The sequence below is a fragment of the Hypanus sabinus genome, chromosome 6 (genome assembly GCF_030144855.1).
Source record: "Hypanus sabinus isolate sHypSab1 chromosome 6, sHypSab1.hap1, whole genome shotgun sequence".
In the NCBI taxonomy this organism is placed as follows: domain Eukaryota; kingdom Metazoa; phylum Chordata; class Chondrichthyes; order Myliobatiformes; family Dasyatidae; genus Hypanus; species Hypanus sabinus.
In genome coordinates, this window is record NC_082711.1 from 8,182,645 (window position 1) to 8,206,679 (window position 24,035).

At 55.6% G+C, this 24,035-nt stretch overlaps 1 protein-coding gene across 4 annotated transcripts in view; it reads right to left on the bottom strand.

The window, feature by feature from the left end:
* Window positions 1-1,756: 1,756 nt before the first annotated feature.
* LOC132395284 (mucin-2-like) overlaps window positions 1,757-24,035 on the bottom strand; it is a 293,232-nt gene continuing 270,953 nt past the window's right edge. For 3 of the 4 annotated variants that reach the window (XM_059971641.1, XM_059971640.1, XM_059971637.1), the window contains 2 exons: window positions 23,266-23,475; window positions 1,757-3,362 (listed from right to left, as the gene is read on the bottom strand). In XM_059971641.1, coding sequence (XP_059827624.1) covers window positions 3,184-3,362; window positions 23,266-23,475 — 389 coding nt within the window. In that variant the 3' untranslated portion in view covers window positions 1,757-3,183. The remainder of the gene's footprint in view (window positions 3,363-23,265; window positions 23,476-24,035) is intronic. The other variant, XM_059971639.1, reaches the window with a different exon arrangement.

The window sequence follows — 24,035 nt, forward strand, 5'->3', positions numbered from 1 at the left end:
GCTCCTCGGTATCTCTGCTGCTACCAGGGGGCCTATAGAATACCCCCAATAGAGTAACTATATAGGGAGTGTGAACGCAGAATCAAATATTGCTGTGATGATTGTACACTCTAGTATCAATTGTTTGGTGACAATAAAGTAAAGTAAACTGCTCCCTTCCTGTTCCTGGCTTCTATTTATTGAGTTTTTATTGTGTTCTTTATACTAATTAGAACCATAGGATATTACAGCACAGAAACAGGCCTTTTGGCCCTTCTTGGCTGTGCCGAACCATTTTTCTGCCTCGTCCCACTGACCTGCCCCTAGCCCATATCCCTCCATACCCCTCTCATCCATGTACCTGTCCAAGTTTTTCTTAAATGTTACAAGTGAGCTCGCATTTACCAGTTCATCTGGCAGCTCATTCCACACTCCCATCACTCTCTGTGTGAGGAAGCCCCCCCCCCCATGTTCCCTTTAAACTTTTCCCCCTTCACCCTTAACTCATGTCCTCTGGTTTTTTTCTCCCCTAGCCTCAGTAGAAAAAGCCTGCTTGCATTCACTCTATCTATATCCATCATAATTTTAAACACCTCTATCAAATCTCCCCTCATTCTCCTACACTCCAGGGAATAAAGTCCTAACCTATTCAACCTTTCTCTGTAACTCAGTTTCTCAAGTCCCGACAACATCCTTGTAAACCTTCTCTGTAGTCTTTCAACCTTATTAATATCCTTCCTGTAATTCGGTGACCAAAACTGCACACAATACTCCAAATTCAGTCTCACCAATGTCTTATACAACCTCACCATAACATTCCAACTCTTATACTCAATACTTTGATTTATAAAGGCCAATGTACCAAAAGCTCTCTTTACTACCCTATCTACCTGTGATGCCACTTTTAGGGAATTATGTATCTGTATTCCCAGAGCCCTCTATTCTACTGCACTCCTCAGTGCTCTACCATTTACCTTGTATGTTCTACCTTGGTTTTCCCTTCCAAAGTGCAATACCTCACACTTGTCTGCAATTGTGTTTTTTTATGCTGCATCGGATCCAGAGTGACAATCCTTTACACTTGCGTACTAAAGAAAGACAATAAATAACCTGAATCTAGAATCTTCAGCCTCAAGCTAAGTACATAGTCATGTACACCGAATGGCCACTTCGTTAAGTACATCCGCACGTTTGCTCATTAATACAAATATCTGGCTGGCCAATCATCTGACAGCAATTCAATGCATAAAAGCACGCAGACATGGTCAAGAAGTTTATTTGCTGTTCGGACCAAACATCACAATGGGGAAGGAATGTGATCTAAGTGACTTTGACCATGGAATGATTGTTGGTGCCAGACAGGGTGGTTTGAGTATCTCAGAAAATGCTGATCTCCCGGGATTTTCACACACTAGAGTTTACAGAAAATGGTGTGAGAAACAAAAAGAAATACAGTGAGCGGCATTTCTGTGGCAAAAATGCCTTGTTAATGAAAGCTCAGAGGAGAAAGGCCAGACTGGTACAAGCTGACAGTAAGTCAAATAACCACACGTTACAGGGATGGTGTGCAGAAGAACATCTCTGAGTGCACAACAGGTCCAACCTTGATGTAGATGGGCTCCAGCAGCAGAAGACCACACCCGGTTCCACTCCTGGACCTAACAGAGTGGCCTCTGGGCGTAGACATACTTTGACGTAGACTTTGAGCAGCAGATTTTTTGAGCTGAGATAAACCACGTCATGCTATGCAGTTCGATAAATGATCTTTTATTTGAGTACAATTATCAGATTAATTAATTTTGTAATCAGAGACGCGCCTTCATTGACCGTGGCTGGTTACCGCCGCCCCAGTGTGATTTACTGCACGAGGCAGTTGGAAGTTTAGCAACAGAAGCGCAGTTCAAAGTGGAGGCCTCGAAAGGCAAGATAAGATCCACATTTCAGACCCAATAGATCAGGACACCCGAAGTTCAGACCCAGCTAGATACAGAATAAATTTATAGTGACGCCAGGGAGAAGACCTATTGCCAAGGGGACTTGCTCTGCCAGTGAAGAAACATACAGGACATGAAATAGCAGCAAATTCCCCATAAACTGCAGAAGAAGATAGAGGCTGGATTAGGCTTTGGCTATCAAATTGCCAACTGCAAAGCACTGGTCACCCCTGCAAGAGAACATAGAATATAGAACAGTATAGCCCATGATGTGTCAACTTTTTAACCTCATATTGTGTCACAGGAAAGCAGCATCCATCAATGGGGACCCACCCAGACAAAGCTCTCTTCTCACTGCTGTCATCAGGAAGAAGGTACAGCAGCCTCAGGGCCCACACCACCAGTTATTACCCCTCAACCATCAGGCTCTTGAATCAGAGGGGATAACTTCACTCAACTTCACTTGCCCCATCACTGAACTGTTCCCACAACCTGTGGACTCATCTCATGTATTGTTTATTTATTTTTTATTATTATTTCATTTCCCTTTTGAATTTGCAGTTTGCTGTCTTTTGCATACTGGTTGTTTGTTCATCCTGTCTTTCATTGAATTGGTTATGGTCCTTGGATTTACAGGTTATGTGACCACTGACAGCAGGCAGGCAATCTCTGAAGAGTATTGATAATGGCCGAGGCTACCCGCCTTGTAAAGACACTGTCCAGGAGAAGGAAATGGCAAACCACTTCTGTAGAAACATTTGCCAGAAGCAGTCATGTGACACAGCATGTGATGAACCTACGATTTTTTGACTGCACACAGGTACCTAGTTCTGTTATTTTATTCTTGGAGACACAGCATGCTAACAGGACCTTCCGACCCAATTAAAATCATGTGACCAATTAACCTACTAACCTGTACATCCTTGGACTGTGGGAGGAAACCGGAGCACCCAAAGGAAACCCACCCGGTCACGTGGAGCGCACGCAAACAGGTTACAGACAGCCGAGGGATTCGAACGCATTGCTTGTTTACTGAGCCCATGAATACCGATTCTCTCTGTGCTGAGCTGATTGTCGAGGGTTCGTACCTGCAGCAGAGGAAGCTGAGCACCCGGAGGAAACCCACAGGGAGACCATGTAGGCAGCCCCAGGAATTGAGCCCAGGTCGCCTGCGTTGTAAATCATTATACTTACTGCTACACAATTAGATTATAAAAAGCATGGGGCACTAACCGGTCCTAGGGGGCTAACATGGTTTCTCTGGCTATTCTTAGCCACGTGAGGGATATTCACACACATTCAGGTTGGGGTTGAACACAAGGTCAGGTTGGCACATCATGTAAAAGGTCACTTCTGCCGCACACTGGTAGAAAGCTGACTTATCCTTCGGGTCCGCGTATAATCCGTCTTCCTTCCCGCAGCAGATGTTCGGCCTCCTGGTGGGCGTTCCTGCAAGACAGTCACAGTGTCACACCCGGACACAGGTTCAATGTTCAACATGGCTTAACGTCAGTTCCACTTCACAAGTGTAAAGTAGAACAAAATAATTGTTATTCATGATCCGACGCAGCACAAAAAAACACAGTAAGATGGGGAACACAATAAGAATTTAAAAGCACAATAAATATAAATACATAAAGTAGCTTCTACACCCAGATTGACTGTCTGTCCATAAAAGTGACACCGGGCACAGGAGGTGAACAATAGGAAATGATAATGTAGTGGTGGGTGGGGGTGTGGAGTGGTTAGTGGGGGTGTGGAGGGGTGGGTGGGGATGTGGAGGGGTTGGTGGGAGTTTGGAGGGGTTGGTGGGGGGGGGTGGAGTGGTTAGTGGGGGTGTGGAGGGGTTGGTGGGAGTGTGGAGTGGTTATTTGCGGTGGGGAGGGGTTGGTGGGGGGGTGGAGTGGTTAGTGGGGGTGTGGAGGGGTGGGTGTGGTGTGGAGTGGTTAGTGGGGGTGTGGAGGGGTGGGTGGGGTGTGGAGTGGTTAGTGGGGGTGTGGAGGGGTGGGTGGGGTATGGAGTGGTTAGTGGGGGTGTGGAGGGGTGGGTAGGGTGTGGAGTGGTTAGTGGGGGTGTGGAGTGATTAGTGGGGGTGTGGAGGGGTGGGTGAGGTGTGGAGGGGTGGGTGTGGTGTGGAGTGGTTAGTGGGGGTGTGGAGTGGTTAGTGGGGTATGGAGGAGTGGGTGGGGTGTGGAGTGGTTAGTGGGGGTGTGGAGGGGTGGGTGGGGTGTGGAGTGGTTAGTGGGGGTGTGGAGGGGTGGGTGGGGTGTGGAGTGGTTAGTGGGGGTGTGGAGGGGTGGGTGGGGTGTGGAGTGGTTAGTGGGGGTGTGGAGGGGTGGGTGGGACTGTGGAGTGGTTAGTGGGGGTGTGGAGGGGTGGGTGGGGTGTGGAGTGGTTAGTGGGGGTGTGGAGGGGTGGGTGGGGTGTGGAGGGGTGGGTGGGGTGTGGAGTGGTTAGTGGGGGTGTGGAGTGGTTAGTGGGGGTGTGGAGGGAAGGTTAGTGGGGGTGTGGAGTGGTTAGTGGGGGTATGGAGGGGTGGGTGGGAGTGTGGATGGGTTAGTGGGGGTGTGGAGGGCAGGTTAGTGGGGGTGTGGAGTGGTTAGTGGGGGTGTGGAGGGCAGGTTAGTGGGGGTGTGGAGGGATGGGTGAGGTGTGGAGGGGTGGGTGGGGTGTGGAGTGATTAGTGGGGGTGTGGAGGGGTGGGTGGGGTATGGAGTGGTTAGTGGGGGTGTGGAGGAGTGGGTGAGGTGTGGAGGGGTTGGTGGGGGTATGGAGTGGTTAGTGGGTGTGTGAAGGGGTGGGTGGGGTGTGGAGTGGTTAGTGGGGGTGTGGAGGGGTGGGTGGGGTGTGGAGTGGTTATTTGCGGTGGGGAGGGGTGGGTGGGGTGTGGAGTGGTTAGTGGGGGTGTGGAGGGGTGGGTGGGGTGTGGAGTGGTTAGTGGGGGTGTGGAGGGCAGGTTAGTGGGGGTGTGGAGGGGTGGGTGGGGTGTGTAGTGGTTAGTGGGGGTGTGGAGGGGTGGGTGGGGTGTGTAGTGGTTAGTGGGGGTGTGGAGGGGTGGGTGGGGTGTGTAGTGGTTAGTGGGGGTGTGGAGGGGTGGGTGGGGTGTGTAGTGGTTAGTGGGGGTGTGGAGGGGTGGGTGGGGTGTGGAGTGGTTAGTGGGGGTGTGGAGGGGTGGGTGGGGTGTGGAGTTGTTAGTGGGGGTGTGGAGGGGTGGGTGGGGTGTGGAGTTGTTAGTGGGGGTATGGAGTGGTTAGTGGGGGTGTGGAGGGGTGGGTGGGGTGTGTAGTGGTTAGTGGGGGTGTGGAGGGGTGGGTGGGGTGTGGAGTGGTGGGTGAGGTGTGGAGTGTTTAGTGGGGGTGTGGAGGGGTGGGTGGGGGTGTGGAGGGGTGGGTGGGGTGTGGAGTGGTTAGTGGGGGTATGGAGTGGTTAGTAGGGGTGTGGAGTGGTTAGTGGGGGTGTGGAGGGGTGGGTGGGGTGTGGAGTGGTTAGTGGGGGTGTGGAGTGGTTAGGGGGGTATGGAGTGGTTAGTGGGGGTGTGGAGTGGTTAGTGGGGGTGTGGAGTGGTTAGTCGGGGTGTGGAGGGGTGGGTGGGGTGTGGAGTGGTTAGTGGGGGTGTGGAGTGGTTAGTGGGGGTGTGGAGGGCAGGTTAGTGGGGGTGTGGAGGGGAGTGTGGGGTGTGGGGTGGTTAGTGGGGGTGTGGAGTGGTTAGTGGGGGCGTGGAGGGGTGGGTGGGGTGTGGAGGGCAGGTTAGTGGGAGTGTGGAGGGGTGCGTGGGGTGTGGAGTGGTTAGTGGGGGTGTGGAGGGCAGGTTAGTGGGGGTGTGGAGTGGTTAGTGGGGGTGTGGAGTGGTTAGTGGGGGTGTGGAGGGCATGTTAGTGGGGGTGTGGAGGGGTGGGTGGGGTGTGGAGGGCAGGTTAGTGGGGGTGTGGAGGGCAGGTTAGTGGGGGTGTGGAGTGGTTAGTGGGGGTGTGGAGGGCAGGTTAGTGGGGGTGTGGAGGGGTTGGTGGGGTGTGGAGTGGTTAGTGGGGGTGTGGAGGGGTGGGTGAGGTGTGGAGTGGTTTGTGGGGGTGTGGAGTGGTTAGTGGGGTGTGGAGGGGTGGGTGGGGTGTGGAGGGCAGGTTAGTGGGGGTGTGGAGGGGTGGGTGGGGTGTGGAGTGGTTAGTAGGGTGTGGAGGGGTGGGTGGGGTGTGGAGGGCAGGTTAGTGGGGGTGTGGAGGGGTTGGTGGGGTGTGGAGTGGTTAGTGGGGGTGTGGAGTGGTTAGTGGGGGTGTGGAGTGGTTAGTGGGGGTGTGGAGGGCAGGTTAGTGGGGGTGTGGAGTGGTTAGTGGGGGTGTGGAGGGCAGGTTAGTGGGGGTGTGGAGGGGTTGGTGGGGTGTGGAGTGGTTAGTGGGGGTGTGGAGGGGTGGGTGGGGTGTGGAGTGGTTAGTGGGGGTGTGGAGTGGTTAGTGGGGGTGTGGAAGGGTGGGTGGGGTATGGAGTGGTTAGTGGGGGTGTGGAGGGGTGGGTAGGGTGTGGAGTGGTTAGTGGGGGTGTGGAGTGATTAGTGGGGGTGTGGAGGGGTGGGTGAGGTGTGGAGGGGTGGGTGTGGTGTGGAGTGGTTAGTGGGGGTGTGGAGTGGTTAGTGGGGTATGGAGGAGTGGTTGGGGTGTGGAGTGGTTAGTGGGGGTGTGGAGGGGTGGGTGGGGTGTGGAGTGGTTAGTGGGGGTGTGGAGGGGTGGGTGGGACTGTGGAGTGGTTAGTGGGGGTGTGGAGGGGTGGGTGGGGTGTGGAGTGGTTAGTGGGGGTGTGGAGGGGTGGGTGGGGGTGTGGAGGGGTGGGTGGGGTGTGGAGTGGTTAGTGGGGGTGTGGAGTGGTTAGTGGGGGTGTGGAAGGAAGGTTAGTGGGGGTGTGGAGTGGTTAGTGGGGGTATGGAGGGGTGGGTGGGAGTGTGGATGGGTTAGTGGGGGTGTGGAGGGCAGGTTAGTGGGGGTGTGGAGTGGTTAGTGGGGGTGTGGAGGGCAGGTTAGTGGGGGTGTGGAGGGATGGGTGAGGTGTGGAGGGGTGGGTGGGGTGTGGAGAGATTAGTGGGGGTGTGGAGGGGTGGGTGGGGTATGGAGTGGTTAGTGGGGGTGTGGAGGGGTGGGTGAGGTGTGGAGGGGTTGGTGGGGGTGTGGAGTGGTTAGTGGGTGTGTGAAGGGGTGGGTGGGGTGTGGAGTGGTTAGTGGGGGTGTGGAGGGGTGGGTGGGGTGTGGAGTGGTTATTTGCGGTGGGGAGGGGTGGGTGGGGTGTGGAATGGTTAGTGGGGGTGTGGAGGGGTAAGTGGGGTATGGAGTGGTTAGTGGGGGTGTGGAGGGGTGGGTGGGGTGTGGAGTGGTTAGTGGGGTGTGGAGTGGTTAGTGGGGGTGTGGAGGGGTGGGTGGGGGTGTGGAGTGGTTAGTGGGGGTGTGGAGGGGTGGGTGGGGTGTGGAGTGGTGGGGGTGTGGAGGGGTGGGTGGGGTGTGGAGTTGTTAGTGGGGGTGTGGAGTGGTTAGTGGGAGTGTGGAGGGGTGGGTGGGGTGTGGAGTGGTTAGTGGGGGTGTGGAGTGGTTAGTGGGGGTGTGGAGTGGTTAGTGGGGGTGTGGAGGGGTGGGTGGGGTGTGGAGTGGTTAGTGGGGGTGTGGAGTGGTTAGTGGGGGTGTGGAGGGGTGGGTGGGGTGTGTAGTGGTTAGTGGGGGTGTGGAGTGGTTAGTGGGGGTGTGGAGGGCAGGTTAGTGGGGGTGTGGAGGGGTGGGTGGGGTGTGTAGTGGTTAGTGGGGGTGTGGAGGGGTGGGTGGGGTGTGGAGTGGTTAGTGGGGGTGTTGAGTGGTGGGTGGGGTGTGGAGTTGTTAGTGGGGGTGTGGAGTGGTGGGTGGGGTGTGGAGTTGTTAGTGGGGGTGTGGAGGGGTGGGTGGGGTGTGGAGTTGTTAGTGGGGGTATGGAGTGGTTAGTGGGGGTGTGGAGGGGTGGGAGGGGTGTGTAGTGGTTAGTGGGGGTGTGGAGGGGTGGGTGGGGTGTGGAGTGGTGGGTGAGGTGTGGAGTGTTTAGAGGGGGTGTGGAGGGGTGGGTGGGGTATGGAGTGGTTAGTGGGGGTGTGGAGGGGTGGGTGAGGTGTGGAGGGGTTGGTGGGGGTATGGAGTGGTTAGTGGGTGTGTGAAGGGGTGGGTGGGGTGTGGAGTGGTTAGTGGGGGTGTGGAGGGGTGGGTGGGGTGTGGAGTGGTTATTTGCGGTGGGGAGGGGTGGGTGGGGTGTGGAGTGGTTAGTGGGGGTGTGGAGGGGTGGGTGGGGGTGTGGAGTGGTTAGTGGGGGTGTGGAGGGCAGGTTAGTGGGGGTGTGGAGGGGTGGGTGGGGTGTGTAGTGGTTAGTGGGGGTGTGGAGGGCAGGTTAGTGGGGGTGTGGAGTGGTTAGTGGGGGTGTGGAGGGCAGGTTAGTGGGGGTGTGGAGGGATGGGTGAGGTGTGGAGGGGTGGGTGGGGTGTGGAGTGATTAGTGGGGTTGTGGAGGGGTGGGTGAGGTGTGGAGGGGTTGGTGGGGGTATGGAGTGGTTAGTGGGTGTGTGAAGGGGTGGGTGGGGTGTGGAGTGGTTAGTGGGGGTGTGGAGGGGTGGGTGGGGTGTGGAGTGGTTATTTGCGGTGGGGAGGGGTGGGTGGGGTGTGGAGTGGTTAGTGGGGGTGTGGAGAGGTGGGTGGGGGTGTAGAGTGGTTAGTGGGGGTGTGGAGGGCAGGTTAGTGGGGGTGTGGAGGGGTGGGTGGGGTGTGTAGTGGTTAGTGGGGGTGTGGAGGGGTGGGTGGGGTGTGTAGTGGTTAGTGGGGGTGTGGAGGGGTGGGTGGGGTGTGTAGTGGTTAGTGGGGGTGTGGAGGGGTGGGTGGGGTTAGTGGTTAGTGGGGGTGTGGAGGGGTGGGTGGGGTGTGGAGTGGTTAGTGGGGGTGTGGAGGGGTGGGTGGGGTGTGGAGTTGTTAGTGGGGGTGTGGAGGGGTGGGTGGGGTGTGTAGTGGTTAGTGGGGGTGTGGAGGGGTGGGTGGGGTGTGGAGGGGTGGGTGTGGTGTGGAGTGGTGGGTGAGGTGTGGAGTGTTTAGTGGGGGTGTGGAGGGGTGGGTGGGGGTGTGGAGGGGTGGGTGGGGTGTGGAGTGGTTAGTGGGGGTATGGAGTGGTTAGTAGGGGTGTGGAGTGGTTAGTGGGGGTGTGGAGGGGTGGGTGGGGTGTGGAGTGGTTAGTGGGGGTGTGGAGTGGTTAGGGGGGTATGGAGTGGTTAGTGGGGGTGTGGAGTGGTTAGTGGGGGTGTGGAGTGGTTAGTGGGGGTGTGGAGGGGTGGGTGGGGTGTGGAGTGGTTAGTGGGGGTGTGGAGTGGTTAGTGGGGGTGTGGAGGGCAGGTTAGTGGGGGTGTGGAGGGGTGTGTGGGGTGTGGGGTGGTTAGTGGGGGTGTGGAGTGGTTAGTGGGGGCGTGGAGGGGTGGGTGGGGTGTGGAGGGCAGGTTAGTGGGGGTGTGGAGGGGTGGGTGGGGTGTGGAGTGGTTAGTGGGGGTGTGGAGGGCAGGTTAGTGGGGGTGTGGAGTGGTTAGTGGGGGTGTGGAGTGGTTAGTGGGGGTGTGGAGGGCATGTTAGTGGGGGTGTGGAGGGGTGGGTGGGGTGTGGAGGGCAGGTTAGTGGGGGTGTGGAGGGCAGTTTAGTGGGGGTGTGGAGTGGTTAGTGGGGGTGTGGAGGGCAGGTTAGTGGGGGTGTGGAGGGGTTGGTGGGGTGTGGAGTGGTTAGTGGGGGTGTGGAGGGGTGGGTGAGGTGTGGAGTGGTTAGTGTGGGTGTGGAGTGGTTAGTGGGGTGTGGAGGGGTGGGTGGGGTGTGGAGGGCAGGTTAGTGGGGGTGTGGAGGGGTGGGTGGGGTGTGGAGTGGTTAGTAGGGTGTGGAGGGGTGGGTGGGGTGTGGAGGGCAGGTTAGTGGGGGTGTGGAGGGGTGGGTGGGGTGTGGAGTGGTTAGTGGGGGTGTGGAGTGGTTAGTGGGGGTGTGGAGGGCAGGTTAGTGGGGGTGTGGAGTGGTTAGTGGGGGTGTGGAGGGCAGGTTAGTGGGGGTGTGGAGTGGTTAGTGGGGGTGTGGAGGGCAGGTTAGTGGGGGTGTGGAGGGGTTGGTGGGGTGTGGAGTGGTTAGTGGGGGTGTGGAGGGGTGGGTGGGATGTGGAGTGGTTAGTGGGGGTGTGGAGTGGTTAGTGGGGGTGTGGAAGGGTGGGTGGGGTATGGAGTGGTTAGTGGGGGTGTGGAGGGGTGGGTAGGGTGTGGAGTGGTTAGTGGGGGTGTGGAGGGGTGGGTGTGGTGTGGAGTGGTTAGTGGGGGTGTGGAGTGGTTAGTGGGGTATGGAGGAGTGGTTGGGGTGTGGAGTGGTTAGTGGGGGTGTGGAGGGGTGGGTGGGGTGTGGAGTGGTTAGTGGGGGTGTGGAGGGGTGGGTGGGACTGTGGAGTGGTTAGTGGGGGTGTGGAGGGGTGGGTGGGGTGTGGAGTGGTTAGTGGGGGTGTGGAGGGGTGGGTGGGGGTGTGGAGGGGTGGGTGGGGTGTGGAGTGGTTAGTGGGGGTGTGGAGTGGTTAGTGGGGGTGTGGAGGGAAGGTTAGTGGGGGTGTGGAGTGGTTAGTGGGGGTATGGAGGGGTGGGTGGGAGTGTGGATGGGTTAGTGGGGGTGTGGAGGGCAGGTTAGTGGGGGTGTGGAGTGGTTAGTGGGGGTGTGGAGGGCAGGTTAGTGGGGGTGTGGAGGGATGGGTGAGGTGTGGAGGGGTGGGTGGGGTGTGGAGAGATTAGTGGGGGTGTGGAGGGATGGGTGGGGTATGGAGTGGTTAGTGGGGGTGTGGAGGGGTGGGTGAGGTGTGGAGGGGTTGGTGGGGGTGTGGAGTGGTTAGTGGGTGTGTGAAGGGGTGGGTGGGGTGTGGAGTGGTTAGTGGGGGTGTGGAGGGGTGGGTGGGGTGTGGAGTGGTTATTTGCGGTGGGGAGGGGTGGGTGGGGTGTGGAGTGGTTAGTGGGGGTGTGGAGGGGTGGGTGGGGTTTGGAGTGGTTATATGCGGTGGGGAGGGGTGGGTGGGGTGTGGAGTGGTTAGTGGGGGTGTGGAGGGGTGGGTGTGGTGTGGAGTGGTTAGTGGGGGTGTGGAGGGGTAGGTGGGGTATGGAGTGGTTAGTGGGGGTGTGGAGGGGTGGGTGGGGTGTGGAGTGGTTAGTGGGGTGTGGAGTGGTTAGTGGGGGTGTGGAGGGGTGGGTGGGGGTGTGGAGTGGTTAGTGGGGGTGTGGAGGGGTGGGTGGGGTGTGGAGTGGTGGGGGTGTGGAGGGGTGGGTGGGGTGTGGAGTGGTTAGTGGGGGTGTGGAGTGGTTAGTGGGGGTGTGGAGGGGTGGGTGGGGTGTGGAGTGGTTAGTGGGGGTGTGGAGGGGTGGGTGGGGTGTGGAGTGGTTAGTGGGGGTGTGGAGTGGTTAGTGGGGGTGTGGAGGGGTGGGTGGGGTGTGGAGTGGTTAGTGGGGGTGTGGAGTGGTTAGTGGGGGTGTGGAAGGGTGGGTGGGGTGTGTAGTGGTTAGTGGGGGTGTGGTGTGGTTAGTGGGGGTGTGGAGGGCAGGTTAGTGGGGGTGTGGAGGGGTGGGTGGGGTGTGTAGTGGTTAGTGGGGGTGTGGAGGGGTGGGTGGGGTGTGGAGTGGTTAGTGGGGGTGTGGAGTGGTGGGTGGGGTGTGGAGTTGTTAGTGGGGGTGTGGAGTGGTGGGTGGGGTGTGGAGTTGTTAGTGGGGGTGTGGAGGGGTGGGTGGGGTGTGGAGTTGTTAGTGGGGGTATGGAGTGGTTAGTGGGGGTGTGGAGGGGTGGGTGGGGTGTGTAGTGGTTAGTGGGGGTTTGAGGGGTGGGTGGGGTGTGGAGTGGTGGGTGAGGTGTGGAGTGTTTAGTGGGGGTGTGGAGGGGTGGGTGGGGGTGTGGAGGGGTGGGTGGGGTGTGGAGTGTTTAGTGGGGGTGTGGAGGGGTGGGTGGGGTGTGGAGTGGTTAGTGGGGGTATGGAGTGGTTAGTAGGGGTGTGGAGTGGTTAGTGGGGGTGTGGAGGGGTGGGTGGGGTGTGGAGTGGTTAGTGGGGGTGTGGAGTGGTTAGGGGGGTATGGAGTGGTTAGTGGGGGTGTGGAGTGGTTAGTGGGGGTGTGGAGGGGTGGGTGGGGTGTGGAGTGGTTAGTGGGGGTGTGGAGTGGTTAGTGGGGGTGTGGAGTGGTTAGTGGGGGTGTGGAGGGCAGGTTAGTGGGGGTGTGGAGGGGTGTGTGGGGTGTGGGGTGGTTAGTGGGGGTGTGGAGTGGTTAGTGGGGGTGTGGAGGGGTGGGTGGGGTGTGGAGGGCAGGTTAGTGGGGGTGTGGAGGGGTGGGTGGGGTGTGGAGTGGTTAGTGGGGTTGTGGAGGGCAGGTTAGTGGGGGTGTGGAGTGGTTAGTGGGGGTGTGGAGTGGTTAGTGGGGGTGTGGAGGGCATGTTAGTGGGGGTGTGGAGGGGTGGGTGGGGTGTGGAGGGCAGGTTAGTGGGGGTGTGGAGGGCAGGTTAGTGGGGGTGTGGAGGGGTGGGTGGGGTGTGGAGTGGTTAGTAGGGTGTGGAGGGGTGGGTGGGGTGTGGAGGGCAGGTTAGTGGGGGTGTGGAGGGGTGGGTGGGGTGTGGAGTGGTTAGTGGGGGTGTGGAGTGGTTAGTGGGGGTGTGGAGGGCAGGTTAGTGGGGGTGTGGAGTGGTTAGTGGGGGTGTGGAGGGCAGGTTAGTGGGGGTGTGGAGTGGTTAGTGGGGGTGTGGAGGGCAGGTTAGTGGGGGTGTGGAGGGGTTGGTGGGGTGTGGAGTGGTTAGTGGGGGTGTGGAGGGGTGGGTGGGGTGTGGAGTGGTTAGTGGGGGTGTGGAGTGGTTAGTGGGGGTGTGGAAGGGTGGGTGGGGTATGGAGTGGTTAGTGGGGGTGTGGAGGGGTGGGTAGGGTGTGGAGTGGTTAGTGGGGGTGTGGAGGGGTGGGTGTGGTGTGGAGTGGTTAGTGGGGGTGTGGAGTGGTTAGTGGGGTATGGAGGAGTGGTTGGGGTGTGGAGTGGTTAGTGGGGGTGTGGAGGGGTGGGTGGGGTGTGGAGTGGTTAGTGGGGGTGTGGAGGGGTGGGTGGGACTGTGGAGTGGTTAGTGGGGGTGTGGAGGGGTGGGTGGGGTGTGGAGTGGTTAGTGGGGGTGTGGAGGGGTGGGTGGGGGTGTGGAGGGGTGGGTGGGGTGTGGAGTGGTTAGTGGGGGTGTGGAGTGGTTAGTGGGGGTGTGGAGGGAAGGTTAGTGGGGGTGTGGAGTGGTTAGTGGGGGTATGGAGGGGTGGGTGGGAGTGTGGATGGGTTAGTGGGGGTGTGGAGGGCAGGTTAGTGGGGGTGTGGAGTGGTTAGTGGGGGTGTGGAGGGCAGGTTAGTGGGGGTGTGGAGGGATGGGTGAGGTGTGGAGGGGTGGGTGGGGTGTGGAGAGATTAGTGGGGGTGTGGAGGGATGGGTGGGGTATGGAGTGGTTAGTGGGGGTGTGGAGGGGTGGGTGAGGTGTGGAGGGGTTGGTGGGGGTGTGGAGTGGTTAGTGGGTGTGTGAAGGGGTGGGTGGGGTGTGGAGTGGTTAGTGGGGGTGTGGAGGGGTGGGTGGGGTGTGGAGTGGTTATTTGCGGTGGGGAGGGGTGGGTGGGGTGTGGAGTGGTTAGTGGGGGTGTGGAGGGGTGGGTGGGGTGTGGAGTGGTTATTTGCGGTGGGGAGGGGTGGGTGGGGTGTGGAGTGGTTAGTGGGGGTGTGGAGGGGTGGGTGGGGTTTGGAGTGGTTATATGCGGTGGGGAGGGGTGGGTGGGGTGTGGAGTGGTTAGTGGGGGTGTGGAGGGGTGGGTGTGGTGTGGAGTGGTTAGTGGGGGTGTGGAGGGGTAGGTGGGGTATGGAGTGGTTAGTGGGGGTGTAGAGGGGTGGGTGGGGTGTGGAGTGGTTAGTGGGGTGTGGAGTGGTTAGTGGGGGTGTGGAGGGGTGGGTGGGGGTGTGGAGTGGTTAGTGGGGGTGTGGAGGGGTGGGTGGGGTGTGGAGTGGTGGGGGTGTGGAGGGGTGGGTGGGGTGTGGAGTGGTTAGTGGGGGTGTGGAGTGGTTAGTGGGGGTGTGGAGGGGTGGGTGGGGTGTGGAGTGGTTAGTGGGGGTGTGGAGGGGTGGGTGGGGTGTGGAGTGGTTAGTGGGGGTGTGGAGTGGTTAGTGGGGGTGTGGAGGGGTGGGTGGGGTGTGGAGTGGTTAGTGGGGGTGTGGAGTGGTTAGTGGGGGTGTGGAAGGGTGGGTGGGGTGTGTAGTGGTTAGTGGGGGTGTGGTGTGGTTAGTGGGGGTGTGGAGGGCAGGTTAGTGGGGGTGTGGAGGGGTGGGTGGGGTGTGTAGTGGTTAGTGGGGGTGTGGAGGGGTGGGTGGGGTGTGGAGTGGTTAGTGGGGGTGTGGAGTGGTGGGTGGGGTGTGGAGTTGTTAGTGGGGGTGTGGAGTGGTGGGTGGGGTGTGGAGTTGTTAGTGGGGGTGTGGAGGGGTGGGTGGGGTGTGGAGTTGTTAGTGGGGGTATGGAGTGGTTAGTGGGGGTGTGGAGGGGTGGGTGGGGTGTGTAGTGGTTAGTGGGGGTTTGAGGGGTGGGTGGGGTGTGGAGTGGTGGGTGAGGTGTGGAGTGTTTAGTGGGGGTGTGGAGGGGTGGGTGGGGGTGTGGAGGGGTGGGTGGGGTGTGGAGTGTTTAGTGGGGGTGTGGAGGGGTGGGTGGGGTGTGGAGTGGTTAGTGGGGGTATGGAGTGGTTAGTAGGGGTGTGGAGTGGTTAGTGGGGGTGTGGAGGGGTGGGTGGGGTGTGGAGTGGTTAGTGGGGGTGTGGAGTGGTTAGGGGGGTATGGAGTGGTTAGTGGGGGTGTGGAGTGGTTAGTGGGGGTGTGGAGGGGTGGGTGGGGTGTGGAGTGGTTAGTGGGGGTGTGGAGTGGTTAGTGGGGGTGTGGAGTGGTTAGTGGGGGTGTGGAGGGCAGGTTAGTGGGGGTGTGGAGGGGTGTGTGGGGTGTGGGGTGGTTAGTGGGGGTGTGGAGTGGTTAGTGGGGGTGTGGAGGGGTGGGTGGGGTGTGGAGGGCAGGTTAGTGGGGGTGTGGAGGGGTGGGTGGGGTGTGGAGTGGTTAGTGGGGTTGTGGAGGGCAGGTTAGTGGGGGTGTGGAGTGGTTAGTGGGGGTGTGGAGTGGTTAGTGGGGGTGTGGAGGGCATGTTAGTGGGGGTGTGGAGGGGTGGGTGGGGTGTGGAGGGCAGGTTAGTGGGGGTGTGGAGGGCAGGTTAGTGGGGGTGTGGAGTGGTTAGTGGGGGTGTGGAGGGCAGGTTAGTGGGGGTGTGGAGTGGTTAGTGGGGGTGTGGAGTGGTTAGTGGGGGTGTGGAGGGCATGTTAGTGGGGGTGTGGAGGGGTTGGTGGGGTGTGGAGTGGTTAGTGGGGGTGTGGAGGGGTGGGTGAGGTGTGGAGTGGTTAGTGGGGGTGTGGAGTTGTTAGTGGGGTGTGGAGGGGTGGGTGGGGTGTGGAGGGCAGGTTAGTGGGGGTGTGGAGGGGTGGGTGGGGTGTGGAGTGGTTAGTGGGGTGTGGAGGGGTGGGTGGGGTGTGGAGGGCAGGTTAGTGGGGGTGTGGAGGGGTGGGTGGGGTGTGGAGTGGTTAGTGGGGGTGTGGAGTGGTTAGTGGGGGTGTGGAGGGCAGGTTATTGGGGTGTGGAGTGGTTAGTGGGGGTGTGGAGGGCAGGTTAGTGGGGGTGTGGAGTGGTTAGTGGGGGTGTGGAGGGCAGGTTAGTGGGGGTGTGGAGGGGTGGGTGGGATGTGGAGTGGTTAGTGTGGGTGTGGAGGGGTGGGTGAGGTGTGGAGGGCAGGTTAGTGGGGGTGTGGAGGGGTGGGTGGGGTGTGGAGTGGTTAGTGGGGGTGTGGAGTGGTTAGTGGGGGTGTGGAGGGGTGAGTGAGGTGTGGAGTGGTTAGTGGGTGTGTGGAGGGGTGGGTGGGGTGTGGAGGAGATACAGCTTAGGATAGGCCATTCTGGCCCTTCGAGTTATGCTGCCCTGGTAACCCCTGACAAACCCGATTAACCCTAACCTAATCAGGGGACAATTTACAATGACCGATTAACCCACTAACTCGTATGTCTTTGGACTGTGCGAGGAAACCGGAACAGCCAGGGATAAACCCACACATTCCACAGATTCCTTACCGAACAGCATCAGAATTGCAGAACACCCTGAGCTGTAACAGAGTCACTCCCGTGGGCCACATCCCCCCCACAAGCACCAACCCTCCAGGTACCTATTTGAGAAGAATTATGTAAATGCGGTGGAAGGACAGAGCAACAAATAAAGAAGTTTTACGAAAAGCTGGAATAAGAAGAGAGCTGATAAATAACCATATATCAATTACAGCACGGAAACAGGCCGTCTCGGCCCTTCTAGTCCGTGCCGACACTTACTCTCACCTAGTCCCACTGGCCCACATTCAGCCCATAACCCTCCATTCCTTTCCTGTCCATATACCTATCCAATTTTACTTTAAATGACAATACCGAACCTGCCTCTACCACTTCTACTGGAAGCTCGTTCCACACAGCTACCACTCTCCAAGCAAAGAAATTCCCCCTCGTGCTACCCTTAAACTTTTGCCCCCTAACTCTCAAATTATGTCCTCTTGTTTGAATCTCCCCTAATCTCAATGGAAAAAGCCTATCCACGTCAACTCGATCTATCCCCCTCATTATTTTAAATACCTCTATCAAGTCCCCCCTCAACTTTCTATGCTCCAATCATATCATCAATCAGGAAACAGCAGCTGGATTTCTGGGACATGTACTGAAGAAAGAGAAGCTCGAACATCTTGCAGTGATGGGAAAAGCTGTTAAAAGAAAGAGTCACATCCAACAGCAAATGACATTCATGAGTCACACCGAGGGATGGACAGGCAAGGGCCTTGAAGAGTTTATTGGAATTTCTTGGATTAAAGACAGATGGGAGATCACGTCATGGCACATAATGACAGTGATGATAACTATTGTACCTGCCTCAGCTACTTTGTTCCATATACTCTCCATATACGCATGAGTAAGTTGCCCTTCGGGTCCCTTTTAAACCTCCCCTATCACCTTCAGACTAAACCCTGGGGAAATAGACTTACTCCTCCAGAGCTGCTGCCTGACCTGCTGAGCTCCTCCAGCACTTGGTGTGAGTTGGCAACCACGTGAATCTCCTTTCTGCAAGCATTGGCTGAGGAGATCAGCGAATGAGTTAACTAACTGGTAATTGGCTTATTATCGTCATGTGTGACTGAGTTACAGTGAAAATCATTTAGCATGTTGTCCAATCAGATCATTTCATTACAAGAGTGCACTGAGGCAGTACAAGGTAAAGCAATCACAGAGTACAGAAAAGAGTGTTACAGTTACCGAGAAAGTGCAGTGCAGGTAGACAATAAGGTGCTAGGGCCTAGACGAGATAGATTGTGAGGTTGAGTCCATCCTATCATACTAGGGAACTTATGACAGTGGGACCTCAATGCAACCTATCAAATGCTGAAAGGCCCAGATAAAGTGGACATGGAGAGGATGTTTCCTATAATGGAGGAGTGCAGAACAAGCAGGCAATGGAGATGAGGAGAAATTTCTTTAGCCAGAAAGTGGTGTCTGTGGAATTCATTGTCACAGGCAGCTGTGGAGGCCAAGTCACTGGGTGTTTAAGGTGGAGGTTAGCAAGTTCTTCATTAGATAGGGCATGAAAAGTCACGGGAAGAAGGCAGCAGAATTGGGAAGAGAGGGAAATGGATGAGCCATGATGGGATAGCAGAGCAGACTCGATGGGCTGAATGACCTAATTCTGCTCCTGTGCCTTATGGGATAGCAGCTGTCTTTGAGCCTGTTTTGCACGTTTATAGTTCAGTATGGACAAGACAAGACAAGCTTTTGTATCTTCTGCCCAATAGGTGGGGGCAGAGGAGAAAATATTGGAATGTGAGGGGTCTTTGATCAGAATCAGGTCTAATATCACTGGCATATGTTGTGAAATTTATTTACTTAGTGGCAGCAGTACAATACAGTACATAATAACATAGGAAAAAGTCTGAATATATACAGTACAGTACAGTACATGTATATTAAATGGTTAAGTTAAAAAAAGTAATGCAGAAAAGTGGTGAGGTAGTATTCATGGGTTCAATGTCCATTTAGAAATTGTATAGCAGAGGGGAATAGCTGAGTGCATGTCTTCAGGTTGATGGTAGGAATGAGAAGGTGGCATGTCCTGGGTGGTGGGGGTCCTTAATGAAGGACACTGCCTTTCTGAGGCACTACTCCTTGAAGATGTCTTGGAGATTATGGAGTCTGGTACCCAAGATGGAGCTGACTAATTTTACCACTCTCTGCAGTGAGGCAGCCAGTCAGAATGCTCTCCACGGTACATCTGCAGAAGTTTTCAAGTGTTTTAGGAGACAAACCAAACTTTCTCAAACTCCTAATGACATATCACCAGTGCCTTGCCTTCTTTATAGCTGTATCAATATGTTGGGATCAGGTTAGATCCTCAGAAATACTGACACCCAGGAACTTGAAACTGCTCACTCTCTCCACTTCTGATCCCTCTATGAGGATTGGTTCATGTTTCCTTGTCTTACCCTTCTTGAAGCCCCCAATCAGCTCTTTGGTCTTACTGATGTTCAGTGCAAGGTTGTTGCTTCGACACCACTCAACTAGCGGGTATATCTCCACTCTTTAAGAAAGGAGGAAGGCAGCGGAAAGGAAATTATAAACAGTTAGCCTGACCTCAGTGGCTGGAAGATGCTAGAGTCAATTGTTAAGGATGAGGTGATGGAGTATTTGATAACTCAGAACAAGATAGGATAAAGTCAGCATGGGGGGATTTCAGTGAAACCTTTTGAATGTTGAAAGGCGTAGACAGAGTAGGTGTGGAAAGGATGTTTCCCATGGCGGGGGAGTCTACAACAGCCTCTGGATAGAGGGGTGACCTTTCGAAACAGAGATGTGGAGAAATTTCTTCAGCCAGGGTTTGGTGAATTTGTGGAATTTCTTACCACAGGCAGGTGTGGAGGCCAGGCCGTTGGGTGTTTTTAAGGCAAAACTTGCTAGTTTCTTGAATAGACACGGCATCAAAGATTACAAGGAGTAGTCGGCCATCTGGCCATCGAGCCTGCTCCACCATTCAATGAGATCATGGCTGATCTGTCTGTAAACTCAGTTCCATCTACCTGCCTTTTCCCCATAATCCTTAATTCCCCTACTACGTAAAAACCTATCTAACTGTATCTTAAATATATTTAGTGAAGAAGCCTCAACTGCTTCCCTGGGCAGAGAATTCCCATAATAAATGCCACAGTTCTATCCCACAGCAGATTGTGAACCTCCTGGTTAGTCCACGGCTTTCAATTTGAGTCTATACAGTAGGTTTTCATAAGCACACACTCATCTACACAAGTTTTAATGAAGTCGGTGACAACTACAACGTATGCATCCAGATTTGAATACGAATCCCTGAATATAGTCCATGCTGGCTGTTTCACTGAGGCAGTGAGAAGGGTAGGCTAGGGTCGTAGAGGGGAGGTTGGTTTCACTGAGACAGTGAGAAGTGTAGGCTAGGGTCGTAGAGGGGAGGTTGGTTTCACTGAAACAGTGAGAAGTGTAGGCTAGGGTCGTAGAGGGGAGGTTGGTTTCACTGAGACAGTGAGAAGTGTAGGCTAGGGTCGTAGAGGGGAGGTTGGTTTCACTGAGACAGTGAGAAGTATAGGCTAGGGTCGTAGAGGGGAGGTTGGTTTCACTCAGACAGTGAGGCTAGGGACGTAGAGGGGAGGTTGGTTTCACTGAGGCAGTGAGAAGTGTAGGCTAGGGTCGTAGAGGGGAGGTTGGTTTCACTGAAACAGTGAGAAGTGTAGGCTAGGGTCGTAGAGGGGAGGTTGGTTTCACTGAGACAGTGAGAAGTGTAGGCTAGGGTCGTAGAGGGGAGGTTGGTTTCACTGAGACAGTGAGAAGTATAGGCTAGGGTCGTAGAGGGGAGGTTGGTTTCACTCAGACAGTGAGAAGTGTAGGCTAGGGTCGTAGAGGGGAGATTGGTTTCACTCAGACAGTGAGAAGTGTAGGCTAGGGTCGTAGAGGGGAGGTTGGTTTCACTCAGACAGTGAGGCTAGGGTCGTAGAGGGGAGGTTGGTTTCACTGAGGCAGTGAGAAGTGTAGGCTAGGGTCGTAGAGGGGAGGTTGGTCTCACTGAGGCAGTGAGAAGTGTAGGCTAGGGTCGTAGAGGGGAGGTTGGTTGAGACAGTGAGAAGTGTAGGCTAGGGTAATAGAGGGGAGGTTGGTTTCACTCAGACAGTGAGAAGAGTAGGCTAGGGTCGTAGAGGGGAGGTTGGTTTCACTGAGACAGTGAGAAGTGAAGGCTAGGGTCGTAGAGGGGACGTTGGTTTCACTGAGACAGTGAGAAGTGTAGGCTAGGGTCGTAGAGGGGAGGTTGGTTTCACTGAGACAGTGAGAAGTGTAGGCTAGGGTCATAGAGGGGAGGTTGGTTTCACTGAGACAGTGAGAAGTGTAGGCTAGGGTCGTAGAGGGGAGGTTGGTTTCACTCAGACAGTGAGGCTAGGGACGTAGAGGGGAGGTTGGTTTCACTGAGACAGTGAGAAGTATAGGCTAGGGTCGTAGAGGGGAGGTTGGTTTCACTCAGACAGTGAGAAGTGTAGGCTAGGGTCGTAGAGGGGAGGTTGGTTTCACTGAGACAGTGAGGCTAGGGACGTAGAGGGGAGGTTGGTTTCACTGAGGCAGTGAGAAGTGTAGGCTAGGGTCGTAGAGGGGAGGTTGGTTTCACTCAGACAGTGAGAAGTGTAGGCTAGGGTCGTAGAGGGGAGGTTGGTTTCACTGAAACAGTGAGAAGTGTAGGCTAGGGTCGTAGAGGGGAGGTTGGTTTCACTGAGACAGTGAGAAGTGTAGGCTAGGGTCGTAGAGGGGAGGTTGGTTTCACTGAGACAGTGAGAAGTATAGGCTAGGGTCGTAGAGGGGAGGTTGGTTTCACTCAGACAGTGAGAAGTGTAGGCTAGGGTCGTAGAGGGGAGATTGGTTTCACTCAGACAGTGAGAAGTGTAGGCTAGGGTCGTAGAGGGGAGGTTGGTTTCACTCAGACAGTGAGGCTAGGGTCGTAGAGGGGAGGTTGGTTTCACTGAGGCAGTGAGAAGTGTAGGCTAGGGTCGTAGAGGGGAGGTTGGTCTCACTGAGGCAGTGAGAAGTGTAGGCTAGGGTCGTAGAGGGGAGGTTGGTTGAGACAGTGAGAAGTGTAGGCTAGGGTAATAGAGGGGAGGTTGGTTTCACTCAGACAGTGAGAAGAGTAGGCTAGGGTCGTAGAGGGGAGGTTGGTTTCACTGAGACAGTGAGAAGTGAAGGCTAGGGTCGTAGAGGGGACGTTGGTTTCACTGAGACAGTGAGAAGTGTAGGCTAGGGTCGTAGAGGGGAGGTTGGTTTCACTGAGACAGTGAGAAGTGTAGGCTAGGGTCATAGAGGGGAGGTTGGTTTCACTGAGACAGTGAGAAGTGTAGGCTAGGGTCGTAGAGGGGAGGTTGGTTTCACTGAGACAGTGAGAAGTGTAGGCTAGGGTCGTAGAGGGGAGGTTGGTTTCACTGAGACAGTGAGAAGTGTAGGCTAGGGTCGTAGAGGGGAGGTTGGTTTCACTGAGACAGTGAGAAGTGTAGGCTAGGGTCGTAGAGGGGAGGTTGGTTTCACTGAGACAGTGAGAAGTGTAGGCTAGGGTCGTAGAGGGGAGGTTGGTTTCACTCAGACAGTGAGAAGTGTAGGCTAGGGTCGTAGAGGGGAGGTTGGTTTCACTCAGACAGTGAGAAGTGTAGGCTAGGGTCGTAGAGGGGAGGTTGGTTTCACTCAGGCAGTGAGAAGTGTAGGCTAGGGTCGTAGAGGGGAGGTTGGTTTCACTCAGGCAATGAGAAGTGTAGGCTAGGGTCGTAGAGGGGACGTTGGTTTCACTGAGCCAATGAGAAGTGTAGGCTAGGGTCGTAGAGGGGACGTTGGTTTCACTGAGACAGTGAGAAGTGTAGGCTAGGGTCGTAGAGGGGACGTTGGTTTCACTGAGACAGTGAGAAGTGTAGGCTAGGGTCATAGAGGGGACGTTGGTTTCACTGAGACAGTGAGAAGTGTAGGCTAGGGTCGTAGAGGGGAGGTTGGTTTCACTGAGACAGTGAGAAGTGTAGGCTAGGGTCGTAGAGGGGAGGTTGGTTTCACTGAGCCAATGAGAAGTGTAGGCTAGGGTCGTAGAGGGGAGGTTGGTTTCACTGAGACAGTGAGAAGTGTAGGCTAGGGTCATAGAGGGGGAGGTTGGTTTCACTGAGGCAGTGAGAAGTGTAGGCTAGGGTCATAGAGGGGAGGTTGGTTTCACTGAGACAGTGTGAAGTGTAGGCTAGGGTCATAGAGGGGACTTTGGTGTCACTGAGGCAGTCAGAAGTGTAGGCTAGGGTCGTAGAGGGGAGGTTGGTTTCACTGAGACAGTGAGAAGAGTAGGCTAGGGTCATAGAGGGGAGGTTGGTTTCACTGAGACAGTGTGAAGTGTAGGCTAGGGTCATAGAGGGGACTTTGGTGTCACTGAGGCAGTGAGAAGTGTAGGCTAGGGTCGTAGAGGGGAGGTTGGTTTCACTCAGACAGTGAGAAGTGTAGGCTAGGGTCGTAGAGGGGAGGTTGGTTTCACTGAGGCAGTGAGAAGTGTAGGCTAGGGTCGTAGCGGGGAGGTTGGTTTCACTGAGACAGTGAGAATTATAGGCTAGGGTCGTAGAGGGGAGGTTGGTTTCACTGAGGCAGTGAGAAGTGTAGGCTAGGGTCGTAGCGGGGCGGTTGGTTTCACTGAGACAGTGAGAAGTATAGGCTAGGGTCGTAGAGGGGAGGTTGGTTTCACTGAGGCAGTGAGAAGTGTAGGCTAGGGTCGTAGAGGGGAGGTTGGTTTCTGTGATATGCTGAGCTGTGTACACAACTTTATTCTTATTGTTTTACCTCATTCTACCTTAATGCATTGTATAATGATTTGATCTTGTATTAATTTATGTATTTGGAGATACAGTACAGTAACAAGCCCTTCTGGCCCAATGAGTTTCCTCTACTCAATTACTCCCATGTGATCAATTAAGCTACTAATCTGTACATCTTTAAAATGCTGGGGGAAACGGCAGCAGCCAGAGAGAACCCACATGGTTAAGTGGAGAGTGTACGAACTGCTTACTGATAGCAGCAGAAATGAAACCAGATCACTGGCGCAGTCATAGTGTTACGCTAAATGCCTGGCCACCATGTTGCCCGACTAACAGTACGCAAGAGAAGGTTTTCACTGAATCTTTGCACGCAGAACGATCAGGAACCAAGACCAACGTGCCCCTGCCTCTTTGCGCTACCTGGCATGAGCGTCGATATCTGTGGCAGTGTTGCTGTCGGGGTACTATACGGCCAGACACAAGCATTGGTCTCTTCGTCAAAAACCAGACCTGTCTGGCATTTCTGTTGGAAAGTTATTCCTGACGCACACTGGTAGAATACGTTGGCATTCAATGGGTTGCGATAGTTCCCGTCAGGTCTATCCCTGCAGAACGTTGCATTAAATGTATCTGTAAAGGAAAACAAGGAACGTAGCATCAGCAGGGGGTTGAATGGGGTCAAGTGTTACATCTCAAAGTAAAGGCTAGAACTTACACTCAATGGCCACTTTGTTAGGTACCTCCAGTACTTGGTGAAGTGTCCCCTGTGTGTATGTTGAAGGTCGTCTGCTGCTATAGCCTATCCACTTCAAAGTCTGGCCTGCCGTGCATTCAGAGATGCTCTTCTGCACACACGTGAGTTGCTGTCAGCTCATATCTACTTGAACCAGTCTGGCCATTCCCATCTGACCTCTCTCATTAACAAAGCCTTTTTGCTCACAGAACTGCTGCTCGCTCACTAGCTGCTTTTCTCATTTTTTGCACCATTCTCTGTAAACTTTTGAGGCTGTTGTACGTGAAAATCGCAGGAGATCATTGGTTTCTGAGATTCTCAAACCATGTCATCTGGCACCAACAATCATTCCATGGCCAAAGTCACTTAGGTCACATTCCTTCCCCACTCTGTTGTTTGGTCTGAACAAAATCGGGACCTCTTGTCCACGTCTGCATGCTTTTGTGCCCCATAATTG